Raw genomic sequence first — 23646 nt, forward strand, 5'->3', positions numbered from 1 at the left:
CATGCATTTTCATAAATTAAAAAAACAAACCAAAAAAAAAGGAAAAGTGTCACAAAAGACAGCAGCCATCAAATCTGTAAATTACAAACTCCTAATGTGGATATTCAAGTAATACCACTCCATCCTTACTCGGAACCCTGCGTTAATCTGCAGGGTTCAATCTTCAGGTTAGCTAGTTTTAAAACTGATAACTCTCAGCCGCCACAGAATTTAATATGGTTTTGCAGCTGCTTACACCTCCACATCTCTCCAGTTCTCCCTACATTCCCTTCAGGTCTGTTTAGCTCCTCCTCACCACTTACTGTATGGTAGTGTTACAGAGTGGAAAGGCGTAAAGAGATCTGCATGCTCCTCTGGTCAGTCCGTAGAGCTCTGAACAGAGTGTATTCTGAGGGGCAAGAGAATCATATTGCATCCTCCTCCACTCACTGCACACCACTCGGAGCTCAAACGACAGGCATGGGAACATATAGATCTTTTGCTGTAATCCCACTCTGCTACACTGAATGACAGTGTGGGAGAGAATGCTGTGTAAAGTAGGTAACACGAGATAGATCTAAAAAGCACAATGTTTCCAAAGCATATTTTAACATTGTTTTAAGGGTTAACCAATGCTGTATCCATTCCTTTAGTGCTACATCTTTATGCTTACCTATGGTTTGGGTAGGTTTGACAGATGCCTGTTTATGGTCTTGGGGGAGACTTTCAGAGTTACGGGTGGCTAGAGGCTTGGCAATTGGCGCAGTAGACTTATCATTTGTGTCACTTGTCCAACGCAAGTTAAACTGTAGAGTTGGTCCCTGAGAGAAGGTTTCAAACGGAGGCAACCTCTGCCAGTAAGGAAAATACAAATAGTTATACCATGAAATAAGCAGCATTTAAAAAGCAAAAGGCATCACATTTGCTCCATGCCACATGACTGATAATGCCCATCGTCACTGCGGAAAGCGCATCCAAGTCATTATTAGCGCCAGTCACGCAAGCTAGGCTGCGCATAGCACCAATCATCACAGACATTGGCGCACACTTTGGATTTGAAGGCGCAGATTGCTAGGAGCAAAGGCTTGCAAGAACCTCCATATCAACAGTGATTATAGATCATGGTGGTGCAGTAGACATTGCTTAACTAGATTTCAGTAAGGCTTTTGACACTGTTGCACATAGAAGGCTTATCAATAAACTACAATCTTTGAGTTTGAATTCCAATATTGTTGAATGGGTAAGGCAGTGGCTGAGTGACAGGCAACAGAGGGTTGTAGTCAATGGAGTATATTCGAAGCTTGGGCTTGTCACCAGTGGGGTACCTCAGGGATCTGTACTTGGACCCATTCTCTTTAATATTTTTATTAGTGATATTGCAGAAGGTCTTAATGGTAAGGTGTGTCTTTTTGCGGATGATTCTAAGATATGTAACAGGGTTGATGTTCCAGGAGGGATAAGCCAAATGGAAAATGATTTAGGTAAACTAGAAAAATGGTCAGAGTTGTGGCAACTGGCATTTAATGTGGATAAGTGCAAGATAATGCATCTTGGACGTAAAAACCCAAGGGCAGAGTACAGAATATTTGATAAAGTCCTAACCTCAACATCTGAGGAAAGGGATTTAGGGGTGATTATTTCTGATGACTTAAAGGTAGGCAGACAATGTAATAGAGCAGCAGGAAATGCTAGCAGAATGCTTGGTTGTATAGGGAGAGGTATTAGCAGTAGAAAGAGGGAAGTGCTCATGCCATTGTACAGAACACTGGTGAGACCTCACTTGGAGTATTGTACGCAGTACTGGAGACCCTATCTTAAGAAGGATATTAATACCTTAGAGAGAGTTCAAAGAAGGGCTACTAAACTGGTTCATGGATTGCAGGATAAAACTTACCAGGAAAGGTTAAAGGATCTTAACATGTATAGCTTGGAGGAAAGACGAGACAGGGGGGATATGATAGAAACATTTAAATACATAAAGGGAAGCAACACAGTAAAGGAGGAGACTATATTTAAAAGAAGAAAAACTACCACAACAAGAGGACATAGTCTTAAATTAGAGGGACAAAAGGTTTAAAAATAATATCAGGAAGTATTACTTTACTGAGAGGGTAGTGGATGCATGGAATAGCCTTCCAGCTGAAGTGGTAGAGGTTAACACAGTAAAGGAGTTTAAGCATGCGTGGGATAGGCATAAGGCTATCCTAACTATAAGATAAGGCCAGGGACTAATGAAAGTATTTAGAAAACTGGGCAGACTAGATGGTCCGAATGCTTCTTATCTGCCGTCACATTCTATGTTTCTATGTAAAAGAACACCTTGGAATGAATGCCAGGAAGCACAATTCCCAGTTCTTTGATTGACACGGTTTTTAGGCAGGAGCTGCAAGTATCTCTGTAAAGCCCTGTTTTGTTATAGTGAGAAAAGAAAAAAAAGCGAAGAGCAAGATTGCAGGCACAGCATCATTGTACTATAACAACTTCAATACGCTGAAATGGTTATGGTGCCTAGAGTCCTTTTAACCCCTTAAGGACCAAACGTCTGGAATAAAAGGGAATCATGACATGTCACGTGTCCTTAAGGGGTTAAAGAAGACACCGTAAATATAAATTGAACCAGTAATCCCCAAAGCTGTGTTTTAGCAAATCTCCCTGAAAACACTAGCAACTGGAAAACGCTGTTAATGGTTTAATGTCTGGGAGCCCATTGAAAGCTGCAGAAATCTCCAAATTAGTGAAGAAATTACCAGCTTATTCATCATAATATATCTGTTCAATAGACTACAGAGCACAGGCTGCTGGAAATTATTTGACAGACATTGAGATACGACAAATAATTTGAGGATAAAAGACCTGAAGCAAACAAAAAGCTACAAGAAGCTCAGCAATAATTAAAAAACACAACAGATTGACCACAAGACTCACCTTCCCATCAAGTATAGTTTCCCAAGTGGCTCTTTTCTTGCTCACAGGACATTCCTCCATTTCCTGCATGGCGACCTCATATTCGCCGTCTAGTAACTGCAAACGTCTTAAAACACAAGCATCCAATTATTAATAGAAATTAATTATGACTGCATAATTTATAATACATCATTAATGTGACACTCCAGGCACCAAATTAAACTTCATGTAAATTAAGTTGTTACAATGGCAGGAGGTCCTGGAGGCACTTTTGCCTCAAGGGGTTAAACTCTTCCTGAACCGTTTAACCCCCTAGGTGCCTGCAGCGGCAATGTCCACCCCGACCCAGCAGCATCTAGAGTCTGAAATGTCACTTCCAGTAAGCAGAGAGTGCCACCAGGTAGAGAATGCTCTGCCGAAACTCTCAGCCAATCAGTGGCTCCCCAATTAACAAAAATGGCTTGGAAAAGGTATGTTTCTTTTCACGTCCGTTTTGTGGCTCTCAGCCAATGAGTGGCACCCCTGACTAGCAGCACTTTGCATTTCCTGAAAGTAAAATTTCAGAAACTGGATGCCGCCTGGGAGGAAAAGGGGACGTCGCCGCTATAGGAAACTTAGGGGTAAAAGTGCCTCCGGATGCCTGCTGGCACCATCATTCTTCATGAGGTTGGTTTGGTGTCTGAAGTGCCCCTTTACCATCATAAACCTAATTGACCCATGTTGTTTTCACCTGTTCTTGTCAAACACAGTCATCTGGGCCACAAAGGTCTTCTCTCCTTCATCCCTATTCGATGCATTTCTTTTTCTTCGAGTTGGTGCTTCCTCTGTTACATCTAGTTAAAGTCAAAACAAGATAGTAAAAATAATAAGAGAAAAATCACAGTAATGACATATACAGCTTGCCAGCACAGGTTCTAAGACTCATCTAATGGACACACTTGCCTTTCTGAAAAATAAAATAATGGGGCAAACTTCTAAAAGTAAGGCAATCTTGACATACACCAATGGGATGGATCTACTTAACATCCCATTCATAAGCATTCTTCCGACTGCCAGATAGTCACACACAGAAACAATAATAAAAAAAGAACAGAACAGCACGAGACCAGGGCACACACATTTCGACATCAGTGGAGCATGTTTTAAAAGAACACTAAAGCCATATAGCCATCACATAACATCGCATTGTGACTACATAAAAAGCAAAAAACAGCACTAATTGTATTATCTTCATGAAAAACTAGTATAAACTTCAACGTGCACTTCTCACTACAGTTCTATAACACTCGCTCACTTCTCTAAAAACAATCTATAGGACAAGGTGACTGCCTGTGATGTGAAAACCGCTAAACAATCATATTTCATAGAGGACAAGACCTCATCTGATTTAATTATAGGCTTAATAATAAACTTTAAAAAAAAAAAAAGAAAAAAAACTTGTGGTACCTATGTTCTCATTTGTTTCTCCATTGCTCAGTCCATTAAATTCTCTCCGGCCTTGGCGGGTTACTCTGAAGAGCAGTGAATATGATTTAACCATGTGACTGTTGCTTGGCTCAAATTCATTGCTAGAAACAGCCAACGATGGCAAATTCCCAGGCTTTGTTGGGTTGATATCTGGGTTCAAAGGCACCTGCTTTTTCCCTGTAGGGACCTGTCTTATTGGGCAGCTTACATCCTAAGTAAAGGTAAAACAGATTCAATTCAGAAAGGTGTCAATTGCAATAAAAGGCAGGTGTTATAATGCTAGCATAAACATAGAACCAACATCCGTTACCATTAAGGGAAACTATAATGCAGTGTAAAGATGACCTGGCAACTACAAACTAATCTCTAGTCAAAATTTTTACTCACGGTCAGGGTTATGTACCATACCCCAAATTACAGCAAGCTAAAACACCAATGGTAAAATTGAAGCTTAAATAGTCAAGCTGTGATTACAGCCAAATTGAAGAATTTATCCAAATAAGTGGATTTTAATTTGTTCCATTCAGAGTTCAGTAAATAACCACGTGTGGCTCAATCTAAAACAGTCAAAGTTACAAGTAATGTAAGGGACTATATAATTAAACTGCACATTCTCTGTTGCCATCCTTTCACACAGCCTTGTTGATATTTTTTGCTGCCTTTAAAAATGAAACTATAGTAAACAGAACAACTACAGCTTAATGTAGTTGTTCTGGTGCCTATAGCCTTTCCAATGTAAAAACTGCATTTTCAGAGAAAAGGCAGTGTTTACATTACTGCCTACTAACACCTCTAGTGGAAGTCACTCAGACGGCTATTAGAGATACTTCCTGGGTCACAGTGTGCAGCGCTGACATTCAGTGGCTGAACACACCTCAAAGAAATGCATTAAGTCAATGCATCTCTATGGTGAGATGCTGACTGACGCAGCTTTTTCCACAGATGAGCAATCTTTTTCCTATGGGAAAACATTTGATTAGCGGAGATTGTCAAATTTGACTATCTCAACGAAGGAGGTGCAGTGGAGCCGGGCCAGATGTAACATGATCCAGCACAGGTGTAAGAAAGGAGTAAAATCACCTTTTAAAAAAGGAAGCAGAAGGGGTCCAGGACCCTAAACTGTAGTTTTTCAACTGTAGTGTCAGGAATACAGCAACAAAAATCTTTGAACGGAAAAGTGGAACGTACCATATTAACTGTTAATATATATCTACTGATTCTCATAATGCATTCACTCAAGGATTTGTTATCTTAGCCCTGCTGTAAATGTTCTATTGATCTACTGGAGATAAAGCATCCATTCCTTAACCCCTTAAGGACACATGACATGTCTGACACGTCATGATTCCCTTTTATTCCAGAAGTTTGGTCCTTAAGGGGTTAAAGGGACACGATATAGTCACCAGAACAACTAGAGCTTAATGTAGTCGTTCTGGTGTCTATATTAGATCCCTGCAGGCATTTTAATGTAAGCACTGCCTTTTTACTAAACTCTGAATTGTAAAGCTTAAATCCAGCTTTTTTTTTTTTTTTTTTTAAATAAAAAAAATAAAAGTTGCTAATCTGGAAAACATCCCCAAACTTAATTTGGTCGGTAAGTAAGAAGTGACTGTATAGTAAATAACCTCTTGTCCTTTGTACAGTAATGTAAAAGAAATGGTTACCCATACAACCTATTAATGCCCAATGTTATAAAGGGGAAGGAATGAATTAAACCTCATATCAATCAAATAGCAATTGTCACACATGGTCTTTAGAATGAGAGAACGGAAATGTCCAAAACAACAGATTTCACATGTAATATGAAAATTGATACATTATATTGAAATATAAAAGCCCACCTTTCGCTTCTTGTGACAAACTTTTACAAGCAGGACCTCCAAGGTTACAGAACTTTGTTCATTTTCTGAGTTTTGGGATGGCTTATCTAAGGTTGAAACGGGCAGAGATGATCAACTTAACAGGTACTGGGATATAATAAGTGTCAGACAATAATCAATAGTACTTACCATTTTTATGGAAGAAACCAGTGAATGTGAGCTGCAGGTGAGCAGATAAACTAGAAATAAAAGAAAGTAGTTGAACAATCTTGCAAGAGACATATCCCAGAACCTAAATTATAAATTATCTGCACAGAAATGTGCTTAATAAATGCATGCATGCATTTTGTATAAATATTTTTTTAAATAGATAGCACAAGTGCCATAAATAAACCCCTTGCAAGGCAAAGAGGAAAAATAAATCTGTAGTTAAAACACTTAAACTTAAAACACACAGGCCTATTAGTGCTTGACCAGATGCAGACAGGCATGTAAACAAAGAGCTAGCATCAGTTGGAGATTATAATTGCTGCAGTGAAAAGATTTCAAAAGTAAAAATACCAAAGGCTCCTCAACTGGATTAGTGCCATATACAATAAACCAGGGACATCAGTGAGGATTAATGGGGTCCGGACGGCCGATTTCGAGATCAGCAATGGCACAAGGCAGGGATGCCCGTTGTCCCCACTGTTGTTCGCTATGTCGCTAGAGCCACTGCTTCAGGCCATCTGCCTGAACACCGATATACAGGGCTACACATGGCATCGGGTACACCACAAAGTCGCTGCTTGCGCCGACTACCTCCTTTTCTTCATAAGTAATCCGCGACTCACGCTGCCCTGCCTCCTCTCAGAGTTCGAAAAGTTTGGCAGGTTCTCCGGCTTTAAACTCAACTTATCAAAATGCGAAATACTGAATGTCACAATCCCCACCGAGGAATACCTGGCCTTGGACTCACAATTCGCGTTTCACTGTTGTTATGGCAAAATGAAATACCTGGGAATATGGGTGACCACAGACCCAAAAGACATCTACCGACATAACTTCATACCCTTATTGAAGACATTGCTGGCGGACCTGGACAGGTGGGCATACCCCATGTGACTTGCGTGGATGTGTCGCAGTACTTAAAATTAACATACTACCGAGGGTCCTATATCTACTACAGACCATTCCCCTTGCCCGCCGGCCGCCTTTTTTTCTACTCTAAAAACATCAGTAACCAAATTTGTGTGGCGAGGAGAGCGATCCAGATTACAACAACATATTAGGCCTACCCAGGCACAACGGAGGATTGGCACTACCAGACTTTAAGAGATATCACCAGGCCACGGCCCTACAACGCATTCTCGAATGGCACGCAAGTCTCACGCACAAACAATGGGTGACTCTGGACAAGGGAGGTGTTGGCAAGACTTTAGATTTGATGGTGTGCAAAGGAGACCGAGGGATACAGGACCAAGTGAATGGAGGAGGAGGACTGGTCTCTCAAACATTACGCAGCTGGAGATCGCTGCGGGAACAAACACATATCGCCTACACCCGGTTACATACAATAGCAAAATTGGAGGGGGACTACCTCCGAGGGCATGGACCCTCCTCAGCAACGGGGGGAATACATCCCTATCAATAGAGCTTTAAGGAACGGGACCTAAACTCATTACTCGAGGGTAGACCGAGGACTCCCCTAAACTCCCTCCGATATACGCAACTGAAACGACTACGACTCACTCCCGCACAAAGAACCGAGGTACCACAATAGGCAACGCGATATCCACACTATCAACACTTGGCGATCGAACTGCGAACGATACCTTCCGGATTCTCTTCAGCACAGTGGGATAAGGCACTGTTGTGGCAACACAAGAGCTCCATGAGCTCCAATTATCAGGAGGTGAATTATAGACAAATATCACTATGGTATAAAACACCGACCCTTCTATATCGACTCTTCCCATCGATACCCCCTGACATGCTGGAGATGCAAAACGGAGAGGGGAACGCTGCTCCACATCTGGTGGGGGTGCCACGACATAGCCCCATAATGTGAGATGGTAAAAGACAACGTGACCATGATCCTAGGGGATATACGCGAATGGTCGGCCAACCTCGCCCTACTACACATCTCTCCACAACCGATTTCACAAGAAATCAATTTTACGTCACCTACTGAACGCGGCCAAGGTCAATATACTGGCCTACTAGAAAAAAGCTGATGTCCCTAGGAAAAACGAGTAGATCCGCAGGGTAGAGGACATACAGGGGGCGGAAACGTTACACACCTCCCTAACAGGGAGACAGACTAAACACGCGGAAACATGGCAGCCATGGTTCATATACATGGTCCGTTACATGGGGGACGGGGCTTCCGGCTCCAGGGGTGGCGCTATGGTAGCAACGTGCCCCACCCGGCGACGACCATAGGCTAACCTCACTTAACCTGCTTCCCTATTCTACCTCTACCAAACTTACTTTTTCCCCATAACTTCGAATCGAGATGCTAGAGGGCCGAGGGGAGGATGCCACGGGGTGATGGCCCATGCTCTGGACGGATGCTTACGTCCCAGCCGACATGAGCGTAGGATCTATAGCAGCCCCTGAGGTGCAGATGCCAATCCCCCGGAAACAACTGCAACACCTGCTTACACACCACACAGGAGGGAAGGAGACTCATGGTTTACTGCATTGGCGTCCAATCCCTAGGCACCAATAATCAAGATAATCACACCATCACATTCCACCTGGGGGGGGGGCATACCCAATCGGCTACCGAACATTAAAACGACGCGCTTGAATGCTCACTAGAAAGAACAACGCAGAACACATGATAAGTGCTGAGGGCAAACCATGGGAAGTAGCGTAATAGTAAGTAAATACGGATAAACTTAGGAGATACACCCATAAGACAGAGGGTAATGACACAGGACACAACGACGACTGATCATCTTATGCACCGACGTATACAAGAAACCATATGTTATGCAAAGCTTGAGACTGTAATGACACAATTAACAGAGACCTGCAAGTCTCTACCTGCATTCTTCTCTTTACCTGTACTCAAAGTACAAGTTAAATAAAAACAGATTTACGGGGTTCGAGGAGAAGATAATGGGCAAGAAAAACAAGAAACAAAGGCCGGACAAAACTCCTCTTAGCCATGACATCGGCGAACTCCTGCAGTGCTCGCAAAACGCCGCATGGGAGAAAATGGCGCAGGGGGAAGGGGAATACTCTGACTCCTCAGGAGACTTCTACCCGGACCTGGGAGACAGTGCATTGACAGACCAGCCCACAGGGCTCAAGCCCAAAGCATCTCCAGCAGGGGAACCGGTCACAGCAGCCTTGCTGTCTAAAATGTTCACGGAACTCCGGAAGGAATTAGCTGCTGACCGTACATACTTCAAAGAGGCCTTAGAGGGGGCCAACACGAGGCTACACAATCTGGAACAAAAAATGTCAGACCACACACACAACAACTGGGCACGGCGGAGAAAAGTGGAGGCATTAGAAGATCATAGAAGGAGAAACAACCTAAAGGTCAGAGGGGTACCTGACGATATAGGGCTAGCCGACCTCCCACACTATGTGAGGCGCCTTATAGCAACACTACTGCAACCCCAGCAGGCCAAACTCGTGAAGATTGACGGATTGTTCCGCTTGCCAAACCAACAAACGCACCCCCAACCGCCACGGCTGACGTTATTGTAAAATTCCAAATCCAACAGGACAAATCTGCGGTCATGGCTGCGGCCCGGGGGAAAACCCCTCTACCATTTGAGGACTCTCAACTACTATTATTCTCTGATATAACGAGAGGAACACTTTTTTTTGGCGCAAATCGCTTCAACCTAGCTTACTACTCCTAAGGTCCAACAACATCCAGTACCGATGGGGAACACCACGCCTCATCACCTTCATCTTCAAGGGACTCTATACCTTGCAAGGAGCCCACAAGAATTTGTCACTCACCTGGATCAACTGGGCCTGACAGTAACGCAACCAGAATCCACGACCTCCCTGTCCAGGCTAGACCCCAAAACCGCAAGAGAATTTATACCCGGGTCGTCTCGGCGTGCCACACTGGCAAGCAACATAACCTGAACAGGCTGCACTGCGAGGACACCTTTCCATCCTCTCGGAAGCACCAGACTCCGCCACTAAAACTCGTGACTATACTTACCCAGTTGAAATTGTTTTCTTTGCTTAAGGGCTAGCGTATTGCAAAAGAGACCAAGAACTCTTACCTTAGACACCCTAACCAGTCAAAGAGGACTGAGGCTCCCACATCACCGGCACCAGCCCCGACCCCCCTCCAGGTACTATACAATCAGCATGATCCACAGCCGTGCGCCCTCAGAGGGGGCCCCATCCCAACACTGGAGCACATAAGTACCCAAGAGGTATACTGTTATGTTTCCGACTACACATTACTAATGTGCCCAGGGGGTCGAAGATATGTTGGGTTGTAATAATGCCTAATTCACGCCTTCATAGGCAACCAAATACCACTCCAGGCCACCAGTGACCCGAATCCTCTAAGCTTGTTTAACCCTTAATGTTACCAAATCTGACTTTTAAAACAAAAAGTGCAATGTTTCTTAAAGCCATGCCAATGTAAGTTTACATGTCTGTCTGTACCAGCTGTCGTGGCGGTACAAACATTGTTGTTCACACTGTGCACAAATAAAATAAAGAATATAAAAAAAAATTTAAAAAATTAAAAAATAAATAAATAAATAAATAAAAAACAGGATTTACAAAAGTAAAAATACAAATAAAAAATAGATACAGAATTTCAAATTACCTGTGAGACTCCTGATCTCCTTTCATTTTTTCTACTTTCAACAACATGTCGTCTGCTTTAAAAACTTTCCTGCAGGAATGAAATGCACAATGTATTATTCCTACAGTTCTTGCATCATAGGCAACATTTTAAAGCATATCCAAATTTCAGAGGCTATTAAGCATATCGGACATACAATGATAGAAAAACAAATGGTCAAAAGAACACGGGCCATGTTCTGTCTGCACCGCATTTTGTCCATTTCCCCCTGCTCCGTCCAGCCAAACTGTTTGACCCAGGCCCATTATAGTACCACCGCAGCTGAATGAGGATTCACTACAAAGGACACCACAGTTGTGGTTTGCATTGAGTAATTTTACTCCACCTTTGTATTAATCCTTTCACTGAAATGTGGATTAAGGTTTAAACCAGATCTCTCTTCTCGAGTTCCCACTAATGTTAAACACAACCTATCATGGCCCAATTTCTTGGTAATGCCTACTTACATCTTCAAAACATGTTACATATTTCACAAAGTAGGAAATGCATATCAGATCCTGCAGTATATTTTCTAGATCATATTTCCTTTTGATTTACAACTACAGGGCACCGCTTACACACACACACATATCTTTTGACCCATCACTATGTCTGCAATTAAAAGCAGCTATGAACAAACTACGACTGGATGTTTGTCTGTTTAGTCACTACCTGAACCTGCCAGAAAGCAGTGACCCACAAGTTTAGAAATGACAACAGTTGTTTATGTCAGTCTAGACGCTAATGCCCATAAATCCCACACTGGACAAAATAAATATTCTCATTAAAACGTAAGAAGCGACTTTTAATTGCATAAAACACAAATATAGTAAGGGCTGAGACATGCCAACCCAGTTCTGCTCTCTACAGCTCTTTCTTTTTATAGTACCATTAGCTGCGGAGTTATAAAATGGGTAAATGAAACACAAATGTAATTGCAACAGGACAAGTTTGACATAGCGTAACAAGAAATGGAGCAGGTCCTGCTAAGTAAGACATGTTTACAGACATAAACCTAAGAAACTTGACATTTTTATGCAAAACTTAGGACCATTTGTAAGCTAGTCTGTTGATCTCTCAAACATACTAATCCAACACATTATATAAAATGTAAATTTGGATACCAGCCATTTGAATAGCACAACAACACATTATTTGTACTTTTAAATTGATAACTGTTAGATTTTGGCCTTTCAAGTATCTACAAAGTTGTATCTTTCAATTTAGTACATTTAAACAAATTCATTATTGGCGAAGATAATCTGGCATTACCTTTTAGTATTTGATCTGGAATTTCTGTGTGACATGTATGTAAGCGTTCTGTGCAAAAATATTGGCTATGGAGAGAAAGAGACAAAATTTTAGTAAGTTGAAAAAACAAACTCAGAAGCACATCCAGAAAAAATAAGTTATACTTACAGCTATAAGATTCCTTGTTCTCAAAAATCTGTAAATTTGTGTGGGTTCTGTAGAAGAAAAAAAAAGAAAAAAAAAAAAGTGTCAAACAACGTATCAATAGAACAAACCAAAAAAGTAACAGTTCTATGTAACGACATAAATCCAATGGGGGTTCAGCAAAAAAGTTTACAAAAATAAAAATAAAATTTAAAAAACACCACATACAGTCAAGGTGGAGCATAAGCATGAAACAAATGTTTCAGGAAGTATTACTTTACTGAGAGTGTTTTGGATGCATGGAATAGCCTTCCAGCTGAAGTGGCAGAGGTTAATACAGTGAAGGAATTTAAGCATGCGTGAGATAGTTAGAAGGCAAAAAAAACCCTGTATTATTTTGTCACTGCAAGTCAAGTCCCTCAAGCTTTGAGAGCTCTCTCAGAATCGAAAGATGGGTATGTGTATAGAACTACCACACCAAAGCAGCAACATTTCTCTCAACCATAGGAATCACAGATAGAACCCTGGCCCCTAGAAGCCCTTTTCATTCATTGGATATACACAGAGTGACCCCACCTGATTTCCCCCTCCCTCCCCCCTCAGGTTAGGGCATATCCCAGCTACTAAAGTGGATACATTTGTCCAAGCCTAGCAGGTCAAGATTAATCTAGTGTCACCTGCCGCTATTAGTCTCGAACGTCTCCTGCCATTACGAAAGATGTGCATTTATTTACTACTATAAACATTGGGTTATTCTCATGTTTGATAACCAATATATGCCTGTTTGTAATATGCACGTACTATATCTTTCTTATGTTGTAACCGGACACTCTGCTTAAAGGGACTCTCTCCAGTGCCAGGAAAACAAATCCGTTTTCCTGGCACTGCAGAATCCTGCAGTGCCCCTCTCCCTCTCACCCCCCATCCAATGTTGCTGAAGGGGTTAAAACCCCCGCTGATGGGGTAGACTTAATGCGCATGCGTGACAATGGCTGCACGCGTGCATTAGACCTTCCCATAGGAAAGCATTATTTGTGCTTTAAGAAGCCAGAAGTCCCTCTAGTGGCTGTTTGAGAAACAGTTACTAGAGGAAGAGTTAACCCTGCAAGGTAATTATTGCAGTTTATAAAAACTGCAATAATTACACTTGCAGGGTTATGGGTGATGGGAGTTGGCACCCAGACCACTCCAATGGGCAGAAGTGGTCTGGGTGCCTGGAGCGTCCCTTTAAGTAAGAATTCAAAAATAAAAATAGAATTTGGTATAGAAGCAGGGGTCTACCACACCAGACAATAGCCAAGGTGTAGACTGTGCAAAGAGGCCTCAGCAAATAGTAGCCGGATGCCAGATGTTAGCAGGGAAGGCATACACTGAGAGGCAGAACCAAGCTACTAGATTGTGTACAGATGGGACATAATACAAAGGGTAGTGGAGAATGACAGGGCTAAGATCCTGTGGGACTTTCAGTTGAAGACAGACAAGCAAGTACTGGCCAACCAATCCGACATCACGTGGTAGACAAGGAACGGAGGACTGCAGTGGTAGTGGATGTGGCAATACCAAGTGACCAAAACATCAGGAAGAAGGAACATGAGATGGTGGTTAAATACCAAGTACTGAAAGAGGAGCTAGAAAGGATATGAAAAGTAAAGACAATAGTAGTCCCAGTTGTGATAGGAGCACTCTGAGTTGTGAACTCAAAAGTTTGGGGAGTGGTTTCAGTAGATTCCAGGTGGGACATTTGATATTGCTGTCCAGAAGATTGCAGTTTTAGGAACAGCTAAGATACTGCACAGAACCTTTAGGCTCCAAGGCCTCAAGTAGAGGAATTAAAAAAAAAAACAAGAAAAAACAAAAACAAAACAACCACACAAAAAAAAAAAAAAAAACACGCGCTATGGAATTTGCTGGTGCTATATAACATTTTGTCAAAAAAAATAAATTATATATATATATATATATATATATATATATATATATATATATATATATATATATATATATATATATATATATATATATATATATATACACACACACACACACACACACAATGAAACAGATGTCCATGAGTTATTCACTGGCTTTGCATCTTTTCCCAAAGTGTGTTCAAAGAAATCCATGTTTAAAATGGAATGAGGCAAAAATGTGATTCTTTGTTAAACTAATTTGCATATGCCCACCCAGAATTCTTTGCGGTAGTAACCTCACTGCAAATTTGTTATTTCTGTGGGAAAAGCAAGTCTTATGGCTTGACTGATGTACAAATTTTTGTTTAACACACACATATATGCCAACCAGAGGGCTGAATAAATCAGTATGCTAGATCGATATATAAAATCAGCAAATCTATTTGTCCCTTCATCATTTCCAATCTCCCATGTCTCATTACTTGTTTTCCCCAGGCGGTCACTTGTGTATATCAGACCTGATGTTAATTGGGACCTCTGTAAAGCAGAAACATTTTTAGGTTTTGTTTAAAAACACAAAAATCTAAAGGACTTTCAGTAAAAAAAATTCAAAAATTTGAAGACATTCTATAAATCTACTAAGAATCTAATTTGAAATCAGAGTTGTTTTTAAATTATTAGTATTATAGTATATTAGAATCACACCCACCACATATATACATATTCTTGCGCATCATTGCTCACTCAGTGCCAAAGTTTAGGTTTGAGGGAGGTTCCACCATACACATATGGTGGACTTGCAGTAAAACTGTCCCTATTGGATCCGAATCCACACCGTGATTCTAGAGGTGCTTGACTCTGATCTTCCTTTTAAGCCCCTTGTTTTGCGCTTAATAAAACTTTCTAAAATAAAAATGCAAATTAGAATACATTAATAAATGCCTAAAATGGAGCTGCCATGTAAATCTGTGAGGATTTCTGTAAATTATAGTAACGAAATGTTTAACCAAGAAAGGTACATTCAGATATTCTCTGGTTTCCAAGTATGCCCAAAAAATGGGCTGAAAAACTCGGCTTATACTCGAGTATATACGGTATGTTTGCTATCCCAGAACCGCCGGTACCTGCTGTTGTGGCAGTTACGGCAAGTTTGTAATTTCCATGCACACCAAAATAAAGAATAAAAAAAATACACACACACACACAGTGAAAAATTGGGGGGGATCATGTTTTTTTAAACTTGAAAAAAATCTTTTACTTATCTACAAAAGTGAATGAACAAAAAAAAACTGTTAAACAGATTGAAAATGTTGTCCTGAGTTTAAAAACACCCAGTGTTTACATGCTTTTTTTTTCAAGTTAAAGTAGGGCTAAAAGTACAAGTAGGAAATTGCGGTTTCAAAATATATATTTTTAAATGTATCAATAGTGACATTGTAACACTTATCTGTCATAGATCTCTAAATTACACATCATAAATACTTTTTTTTTTTTTTAAAGTAGATAACCAAGGGTATTCAATATGGGGAATGTCCAGTCTTTTTTAGAAGCCACTTAGTCACAAACACTGGCCAAAGTTAGCGTTCATATTTGTGTGTTAAAAATGTAAAAAGCGGGGCGGAGCCTGACACGGACCGGAGCGGCCGCACATTACCGGAGCTCCGGTACAATCCACTGCAATCTGCAGAAATCGGGGAGAATCCACATCACCCACAGCCACACAACCGAGCACTGACCTCGGAGGACCACTCTGATCCGCCGATGCAGTTCCTCCTGACACCCGGCTCCAAAACTAAACGCCGAGGCGGCAAGGCCTACAGGACGGGAGGGCAACCCCAGACCCATTCGGGAACACACTGGCCCTGGAACGTCCCGGACTTTGAGGACTGGTACCCCGACCCACTGAGCTCAGGTGAGATGGGCCGCAAGACGCAAAAAATGCCCCAGAACACTGCAAAGCCACAGCGCGATATAGGCCAAATGCTACAGGCCTCAAACGCAGCAATGGCCCAAACTCCCCGAGACACATCCCCACAGCCTTCAGAGGAAGGAGACACACAGGGCAATCCACACCCCAGTCCCCAGCACCCAACACCCACATGGACAGCAGACACTGGCGCACCGGCCTCCAAAAGTGACATACAGGCCATGCTGACAGGCCTTCAGCAGAATCTCAGACAAATGTGGGAAGCAGATCTAGCAATACTCAAATTGGACGTACACGCGGTGTCAACGCGCACACAGGCAATCGAAGAAGAAGTCAAGGGACTGAGGGAGAACTACCTAGCCCTAGGGGAGAAAGTGCGACACTTACACGCCTCACAATTGACAATGGCCAGGCAAGTTAATCTCCTGGATGACAGGGGGCGCCGCAAGAATATTAAAATTCGAGGGGTGTCGGAAACAGTGCCATTGGAAGAATTGCCACACTTCGCTAGACGCCTTGTGGCCACACTTTTACCAGCCAAACAGGCGAAAACATTCCAATTCGACGGGATCTATAGGATAGCTAAATCCCCACAAGCACCCACCTCAGCTCCACGGGATGTAATATTAAGATGCCAATCAATGGCGGACAAATTGGGGCTAATGGCAGCAATACAAGGGCAGACCCCATTCGACTTCGAAACATGCAAAATTTCCTTCTTCCAGGACTTGAGCAGAGCCACGCTACAATGGCGCAAAAGCATGCACCCGATCACCAAGCAACTCCAAGCGGCGGGTATAGCCTATAGGTGGGCGACCCCAGGAACTCCCTGGATCACTAAGGACGACAAGCACTTCAAGGCCACCGAACCCACGGAGGGCCCAGCACTGATGACTGCCCTGGGACTACCAAACATCACAGCGAAGATGGGGACACCAAGAGACCCTCAGCCTGGGACATCCGAAGCTGACATGACCAAGACCCCTGGACGAGGCAGAGATGCCAAACCCAAGACCCGAGGGACATATTCCGACAACCGACTAGGCTCCTGTTCGGACATTTTATTTCATTTCAATGTTTTGTGTAGCTAACCCTGATTTTTAAACCATATGTTGTTCTTTATGTTTTCTCGTTCTCACAATTGTTGCAGTACGAACGAGGCTCACTAGAGCCAACCATCTTTGCTCCGACGACACCTCCCCCCCCCCCCCCCCCCCCCTCTCCCTGGGGTTATAGGGAACTGATATCGAGGGCGACATAATTACACAGACTGGTATCGGGCACGTCAAATACGCTATTAACCATAACCTGTAACCACGCGGGTTCGACCTGATCATGTCATACTATAGCGACCTGTAATCGACTAGACATACTAGCCATAGCTGTGAACTGATTTAGCGACTATACGCAGCCACCAATAGACAGAAGGGGCACCTTAAGACTCCTTACATGCCATGCACACAGGTGCATCTAATAACCTTAATCAGAAGCGAACACGAGAGCAGTCCCAGACCTAGAAGCGACACCCACAGAGGGATCCCATGACCACCATGGTCTACTCCGGACCTATGTGCAGATGGGCCACATCATAGACCCACATCCTTGGGACATAGGGCGAGACGTTAGGCATAGTACCCAGACTTAGTCTTTCCCACCCTCTCCCCGCAGCCCACGACCCTAAACTACAAGGGGCGATATTAGCAGACAGGTACCCTTTACCATCACGATTACACGACTTACATTACTCATAACATTGAGACCAACTGTAATTATAAAATGTTTGTGAAACGATTCTAGTCATACATGAGCATGATATTTCCTGTCTTGATGTGTACAGGCTTTTGTGACCTTGCACATATGTTCATCATTTTCACATTCAAAAATAAAGATTTACCAAAAAAAAAAAAAATATATGTAAAAAGCAAATAACAGTACCTGCCCCCTCCCCCCCAAGTACATGTTTTAGTGGTTTGGTTTTTTTACATTGAAATTTGCCAGGTTGGTTATATTGCCTTTAGAAATGGTTTCTTTTTTAAAAATGGTAAATGTGCAGAATATCGGTAAGGTATATGTCTGAAAGTTCACAGATTATCGGTATTGGCTCAAAAAAAAAAAATCAATAATCGGTTGATACGCTCTTAAAGGTTGGTTATGTTGCCTTTAAGAGCGTATGGTAGCCCAGGAATGAGAATTATTACCCCCATGAAGGCATACCATTTGCACAATATGACAACCCAAGGTATTGCACATGGGGTATGTTCAGTCTTTTTTAGTAGCCACTTGGTGACAAACACTGGCCAAAGTTAGCGTTCAGAATTTTTCTTTTTTTACACTATATATATATATATATATATATATATATATATATATATATATATATATATATAAAATATATATAAAAGGGATCAACCGATATTGTTTTTTTTTATTATTTTTTTTAGTGCCGATACCGATAATCTGAATTTTCAGGCAGATACCTTACCGATATTCTGTACATTTACCATTTTGAAAAAATAAACTATTTCTAAAGGTAAATGCACAAAACATACATGCCACATATTTATGTATGTGCTTTCCACACACATATACATATATATATATATATATACACACACACACACACACACATATACACACACACACACACACACGCGTGTGTAATTTAATTATAAGTGTATTTTTATATTAATATATGTATATAATAAATATAAAAATACACTTCATTTGGGGGGCGGGGCCTGACAGCCAAGATGGCCGGACGCATGGTCTAAGAGCTCCAGCAATATTGAGCACAAACGAGCGACCACCGACTGGACCGTTAACGCTGGCGGCACAAGGTGACCAGAATCCGTCTCACGAACACAGGTGGAACAGAATGCTACCAGTCCGGCACCAAAGTGAGACGGAATGGCCCGGGCAGACCATGCGGCCTGTAGTGGAGCGGAACCCGCGGCCCGAGGGAGGCGGCCTATCCCTCGGCAAGGGACCGACACAGCAGCCTAGATGCAGCATAGCCCTGCTGCCCCCCCCCCCCCTATGGACCGGCGGGGGATATCCCGGTCCTCGATGGGGGCGAACACCCCTGCAACCAAGCGTGACCATGCTAGGGCACCCAAAGCAAGACGGGCCAGCCTGGGCCCAAACAAGATGGCGGCTCACTCACAGCCAACCTTAACACGCGTGCAGATTAAGCCTCCTGAGCACACATGGACGTTCCACGATCAAATGCGCGCCGGCCTCTGGGCCAAGCACCATACCGAGGTACAGACATTCAGGAGGGCGATGAGAAAAGTGGAAGCGTGGATCCGCCCAGCAACCCGGCGACTCCTAAGCGGGAATGCCCCTCGCGCCTCCAGAATGGCTCTCGGAGGAAGACGAAGCAGGGGAGCAACAGCGCCAGGTACCCGGGGCCCCGACGGGCGCGTCCTCATGCCTCGGGGGAAACACGCCGACTCACCAGCACCGCAGCGACCCTCACCCAGCAAGGCGCAACAAAGCACCTGCAAATTTGCGGTGCCGGCCGCAACGATGACCAGGGGGCAGCGAGACCTGACACCGGCGGGAGGCACAAGCGGAGAACCCCTCCGCGGCACGAGAGCGGGAGAACGCTGGCCCAGGAGGCTCACTCAAAGCCCTGCAGAATAGGCGTCGGCTGACAGCAGAAGACGTTGCAGACAGAGACCAAGACACCTCCTCCAGACACTGTAAGGCTCTTACCTACGAACATGGATTACACCTTACTGACCCTTATTTCCCTGGACATTCATGGGTGCTCTGGACTGGCTATCCAAAGGGGGTGAGGATTGACCGTCTCTCCACAATCAACCTCTTGGCAAAGCATACCCCTCACTACTTATACCATGTTTTATTATGTTTTGTTTATTCATTAGTTCATGCTTAATGCGCAAGTTAGACCTATGCTTTAATGCACCAGTTTGTCATACATCGCACAAAGCTACCCACACTAGCCTATCAACCGATTACTCTCACCGCTATGCCCTAGAGGCGAATATGGCACATTAAGTATCTTTTCTTTAATTTTTTTTCTCTCACCCAGTTGATTAATGGCAAAGCAAAGTTTCATGTATTATGTTTTATATTTAGTCACTCATGATAAGGACAGTTAGGATAGCCGGTATAAAAATTCTTACTAGCTACGACTCCAACGACTGCCACTATGCAGATATAGCTAAATGATATGCATTTACGTTACTTGAATTGTTTATAGCACCGTTCTAACATATTTATAATCCCAACCTGTGTTTAAAGCCAAATATTTAAGCTTGATTTGAAACTAAAGTATGTGTCACACACACACTAAAGCGAGAGATAACCTGTCACACACGCACACTAAAGCGAGAGATAACCTGTCACACACACACTAAAGCGAGAGATAACCTGTCACACACACACTAAAGCGAGAGATAACCTGTCACACACACACTAAAGCGAGAGATAACCTGTCACACACGCACCAAAGCGAGAAATAACCTGTCACACACGCACTAAAGCGAGAGATGACGGTATCAAGGCGATTGATAACAATATTAACGCGAGTGATGAGAACTACCTAGTATAACCTCGAACGTAGATTGTATGCTCAAACCTTGAACTCCTCCTTTGTCTCTCTTCTACCAACTTTTCCATGATATGTACGTTTTAATAAGCAAAACTTTTAATAATTCGCTCGTTGTTAACGTTGATTGCACGTACTAGTACGTATACCTACTCACAAAAAATGTGCAGATTAAACCTGTCATGACGATGTTAACGCTGATACACTTGTGACTGCTGTCGTGACATAACAGGATTGCTTGTAACCCATAATGCACAACAAAAATAAAGAATTAAAAAAAAAAAAAAATAAGTAGACAATTACAATAGCATCCCTAGGACCTGCAAATACAATATGAGGGTGGTTATCCCTACCCATTCTTTTTTCACCATTTAACTCCTTTTCCTGACTCAGCTAAAGATGCAGTAGGGAATATGTGGATAGAAATGGATTAAGATGATGCCTAATGTCCTTTCCTATTAAGCAATAGTTAAATAAGATAGTGTCGTCCACTTTTCCAGCATATGTATATTGTAATGTATCCATTACCATTTTTAGCTGCATTACTTTAGACAATGTCCCCATTAAAAATATGTTCTAGCCTGAAAAAAAAAAAAAAATACACTTCATTTGACACACACATCTCTCTCTCCCTCATATTTTTATTTTTACTCTGACTGCATTATTATAACTTTTTTCACCAGCAGGGGGACTGTCAGTTCAGGCAGTCCCCGAAAGCAGATTTACGGACACCTATTGCGGCCATGTGACCGGGGCCTAATTCGCTGAGGAGGGGACTGTCTGGGCTGTCAGGCAGTCCCCCCAGACCGAGAGCAACACCGATCGGGTAAGTAAATATTTCCGTTATGACGGTTCAGGACGCAGTCGGTCCTCAACTGGATGTTTCAGATGTTGGTCCTGAACAGTCATCGGTCCTCAAGCGGTTAAACCTATTTACATATATTTATTTTTTTGCTTACCATCTGTAAAAATCAGTTATATACCAAGACTGACTAAAAATCCTGCTTACATTAAGTTCTTTGTAAGAGCTTTATAAGAAACAGAATCCATTGCAGCCAAGTAGGGAAATCTGATTTTTTTTTATTTTTTTTTTTTAAAGGTTTTTTGTTTATTTTACCAACAAACAACCATGAATTTGGACATTTGGTTAAAACAAGGAACTATCAAGAGAAAAATTATTACCATTTCTAACTGTTCGTCACTTATAGAAACAGAGAGAAAAAAAGAAGATACAACAAGAAATCAAGATAACAGATCCCAAATAGTTGAATCTACTGTTCCTCAAATAGCAGAGACAAGTGACAAGTCAAAGTTAAAAAGAAAAAAAGCCCTGGTTAAATCAGCTGGGACATGACCTACCTTTACCCAGCATTCTACTGACAACTATAGAGGGGGTATAATCAACACATGTCATACACTGGTTTAGAGCCACGCGGCTCATGCTTATTATTGCTTACCTGTATACGTACGTATCACCAACTGGATCTGCGTATCCATATATCTCCAAGAAAGTTGAGAGACCTGCGAGTCTCACATTGACGGAAACTATTGCCATAACGATATACTTTAATAAAAAATATATTTACAAAAAAAAAAGCACACAATGCTACCCAATCTTCTTCTCAAAGAAAATATGACAGCTACTTATCATTTGGATTCACAAGTGCCAGAAATAAACATTTTCCTCAAGCACAATGCTTACTTTGCAAGAAAATATTGCCAAACAGTTCGTTAGCACCTGCTATATTACGTTGTCATTTTGAGCAAAACCACGCAGAGTACAACGGTAGACATTGCCTTTTTTAAGAGAAAGCTTCAGGAGTATCATAAAACTAAATAGTTTCTGAGCAAAAAATGTAAAAATTCTTTTTAAAAAAGCCACTTATTAAAAGGTATTTGCAAAGGCGCAAAATAGTTTTTCGAGGGTTACACAGGAAAAATTAATTGGGAACCCCTGCATGAAACAAATATCAAAATAGTAGTCTAGAGATGTATAAATCAACAGATACAAAACTGGAATGTGTAAAATGAGAAACAATATCTATGATGTAGTGTAAATCTAAAAGGATTCTGCTTGCAATCAAATACATGTCAATATATTGGAAACATGTAAATTAAAGGGGGGATCTATAACAAAAGTTATAAAAATGTAAACCTGAAAGAGAAACTGTCCCTTTTCTGAAAATTAGGAAATTATGCCATTGAAACAACATATTGAAAGTCACCTAGGGGGGCGGAGCTTGACAGCCCAGCCGAGCGGTCGCAACACAGGAGAGCTCCGGGCGAAATAGCCCAATTTAAGCCACAAACTCCTCCACACTCGACAAAGACCCTGAATTTAAACCCCAGAACTAGGGGCCTGCAACGGGAGGGAGGCCAAATCGAAACATGGACCCGGCTGGGCGACCACAAACGATGAATGGACCTGAGGCCTACACGAGGCCTACCTGGGAGGCGCGGGGGAGACGGCCGATCCCTCAGCCGCCCGGAGCACATTACGCTGAAGGTCTCCAAGAGCCACCCTCTCCCCCCCCCTGCCGGTGAGGGATATCCCGGCCACTAAAGCTTGTAATCCAGCATGGAGGTGCCAACCTCAAACGACTGACACGCCAACATACACAATGGCGGCTGCCACGTGGGCCTCAGCGCCAGAATGTGATCTACCCCCACTATCGGTGCGGCTGGACCGCATCCTCGCCGATTTCTGGACTAAGATCTCCAACCGCGGGAACACCCGGAATGAACACCTGGGGAAAACGACTAAACAAACACCTAAGCTAAAATCTGCCAAACGGTCGAACGCCCCAAGAGGGCCACAGAGAGCGGGGAAGAGCCGACCAAAGCTC

At 42.5% G+C, this 23646-nt stretch overlaps 1 protein-coding gene across 1 annotated transcript in view; it reads right to left on the reverse strand.

The window, feature by feature from the left end:
* The window catches only part of SUZ12 (SUZ12 polycomb repressive complex 2 subunit), a 57001-nt gene that overhangs the window by 12356 nt on the left and 20999 nt on the right, over positions 1-23646 (reverse strand). Inside the window, exons 2-10 of the mRNA XM_063456179.1 lie at positions 12412-12458; positions 12265-12329; positions 10975-11043; positions 6360-6409; positions 6192-6277; positions 4330-4561; positions 3614-3716; positions 2905-3010; positions 653-830 (exon numbers count right to left, since the gene is read on the reverse strand). Coding sequence (XP_063312249.1) covers positions 653-830; positions 2905-3010; positions 3614-3716; positions 4330-4561; positions 6192-6277; positions 6360-6409; positions 10975-11043; positions 12265-12329; positions 12412-12458 — 936 coding nt within the window. The remainder of the gene's footprint in view (positions 1-652; positions 831-2904; positions 3011-3613; positions 3717-4329; positions 4562-6191; positions 6278-6359; positions 6410-10974; positions 11044-12264; positions 12330-12411; positions 12459-23646) is intronic.

This window comes from Pelobates fuscus, chromosome 5, assembly GCF_036172605.1.
Source record: "Pelobates fuscus isolate aPelFus1 chromosome 5, aPelFus1.pri, whole genome shotgun sequence".
NCBI classification, from domain to species: Eukaryota; Metazoa; Chordata; class Amphibia; order Anura; family Pelobatidae; genus Pelobates; species Pelobates fuscus.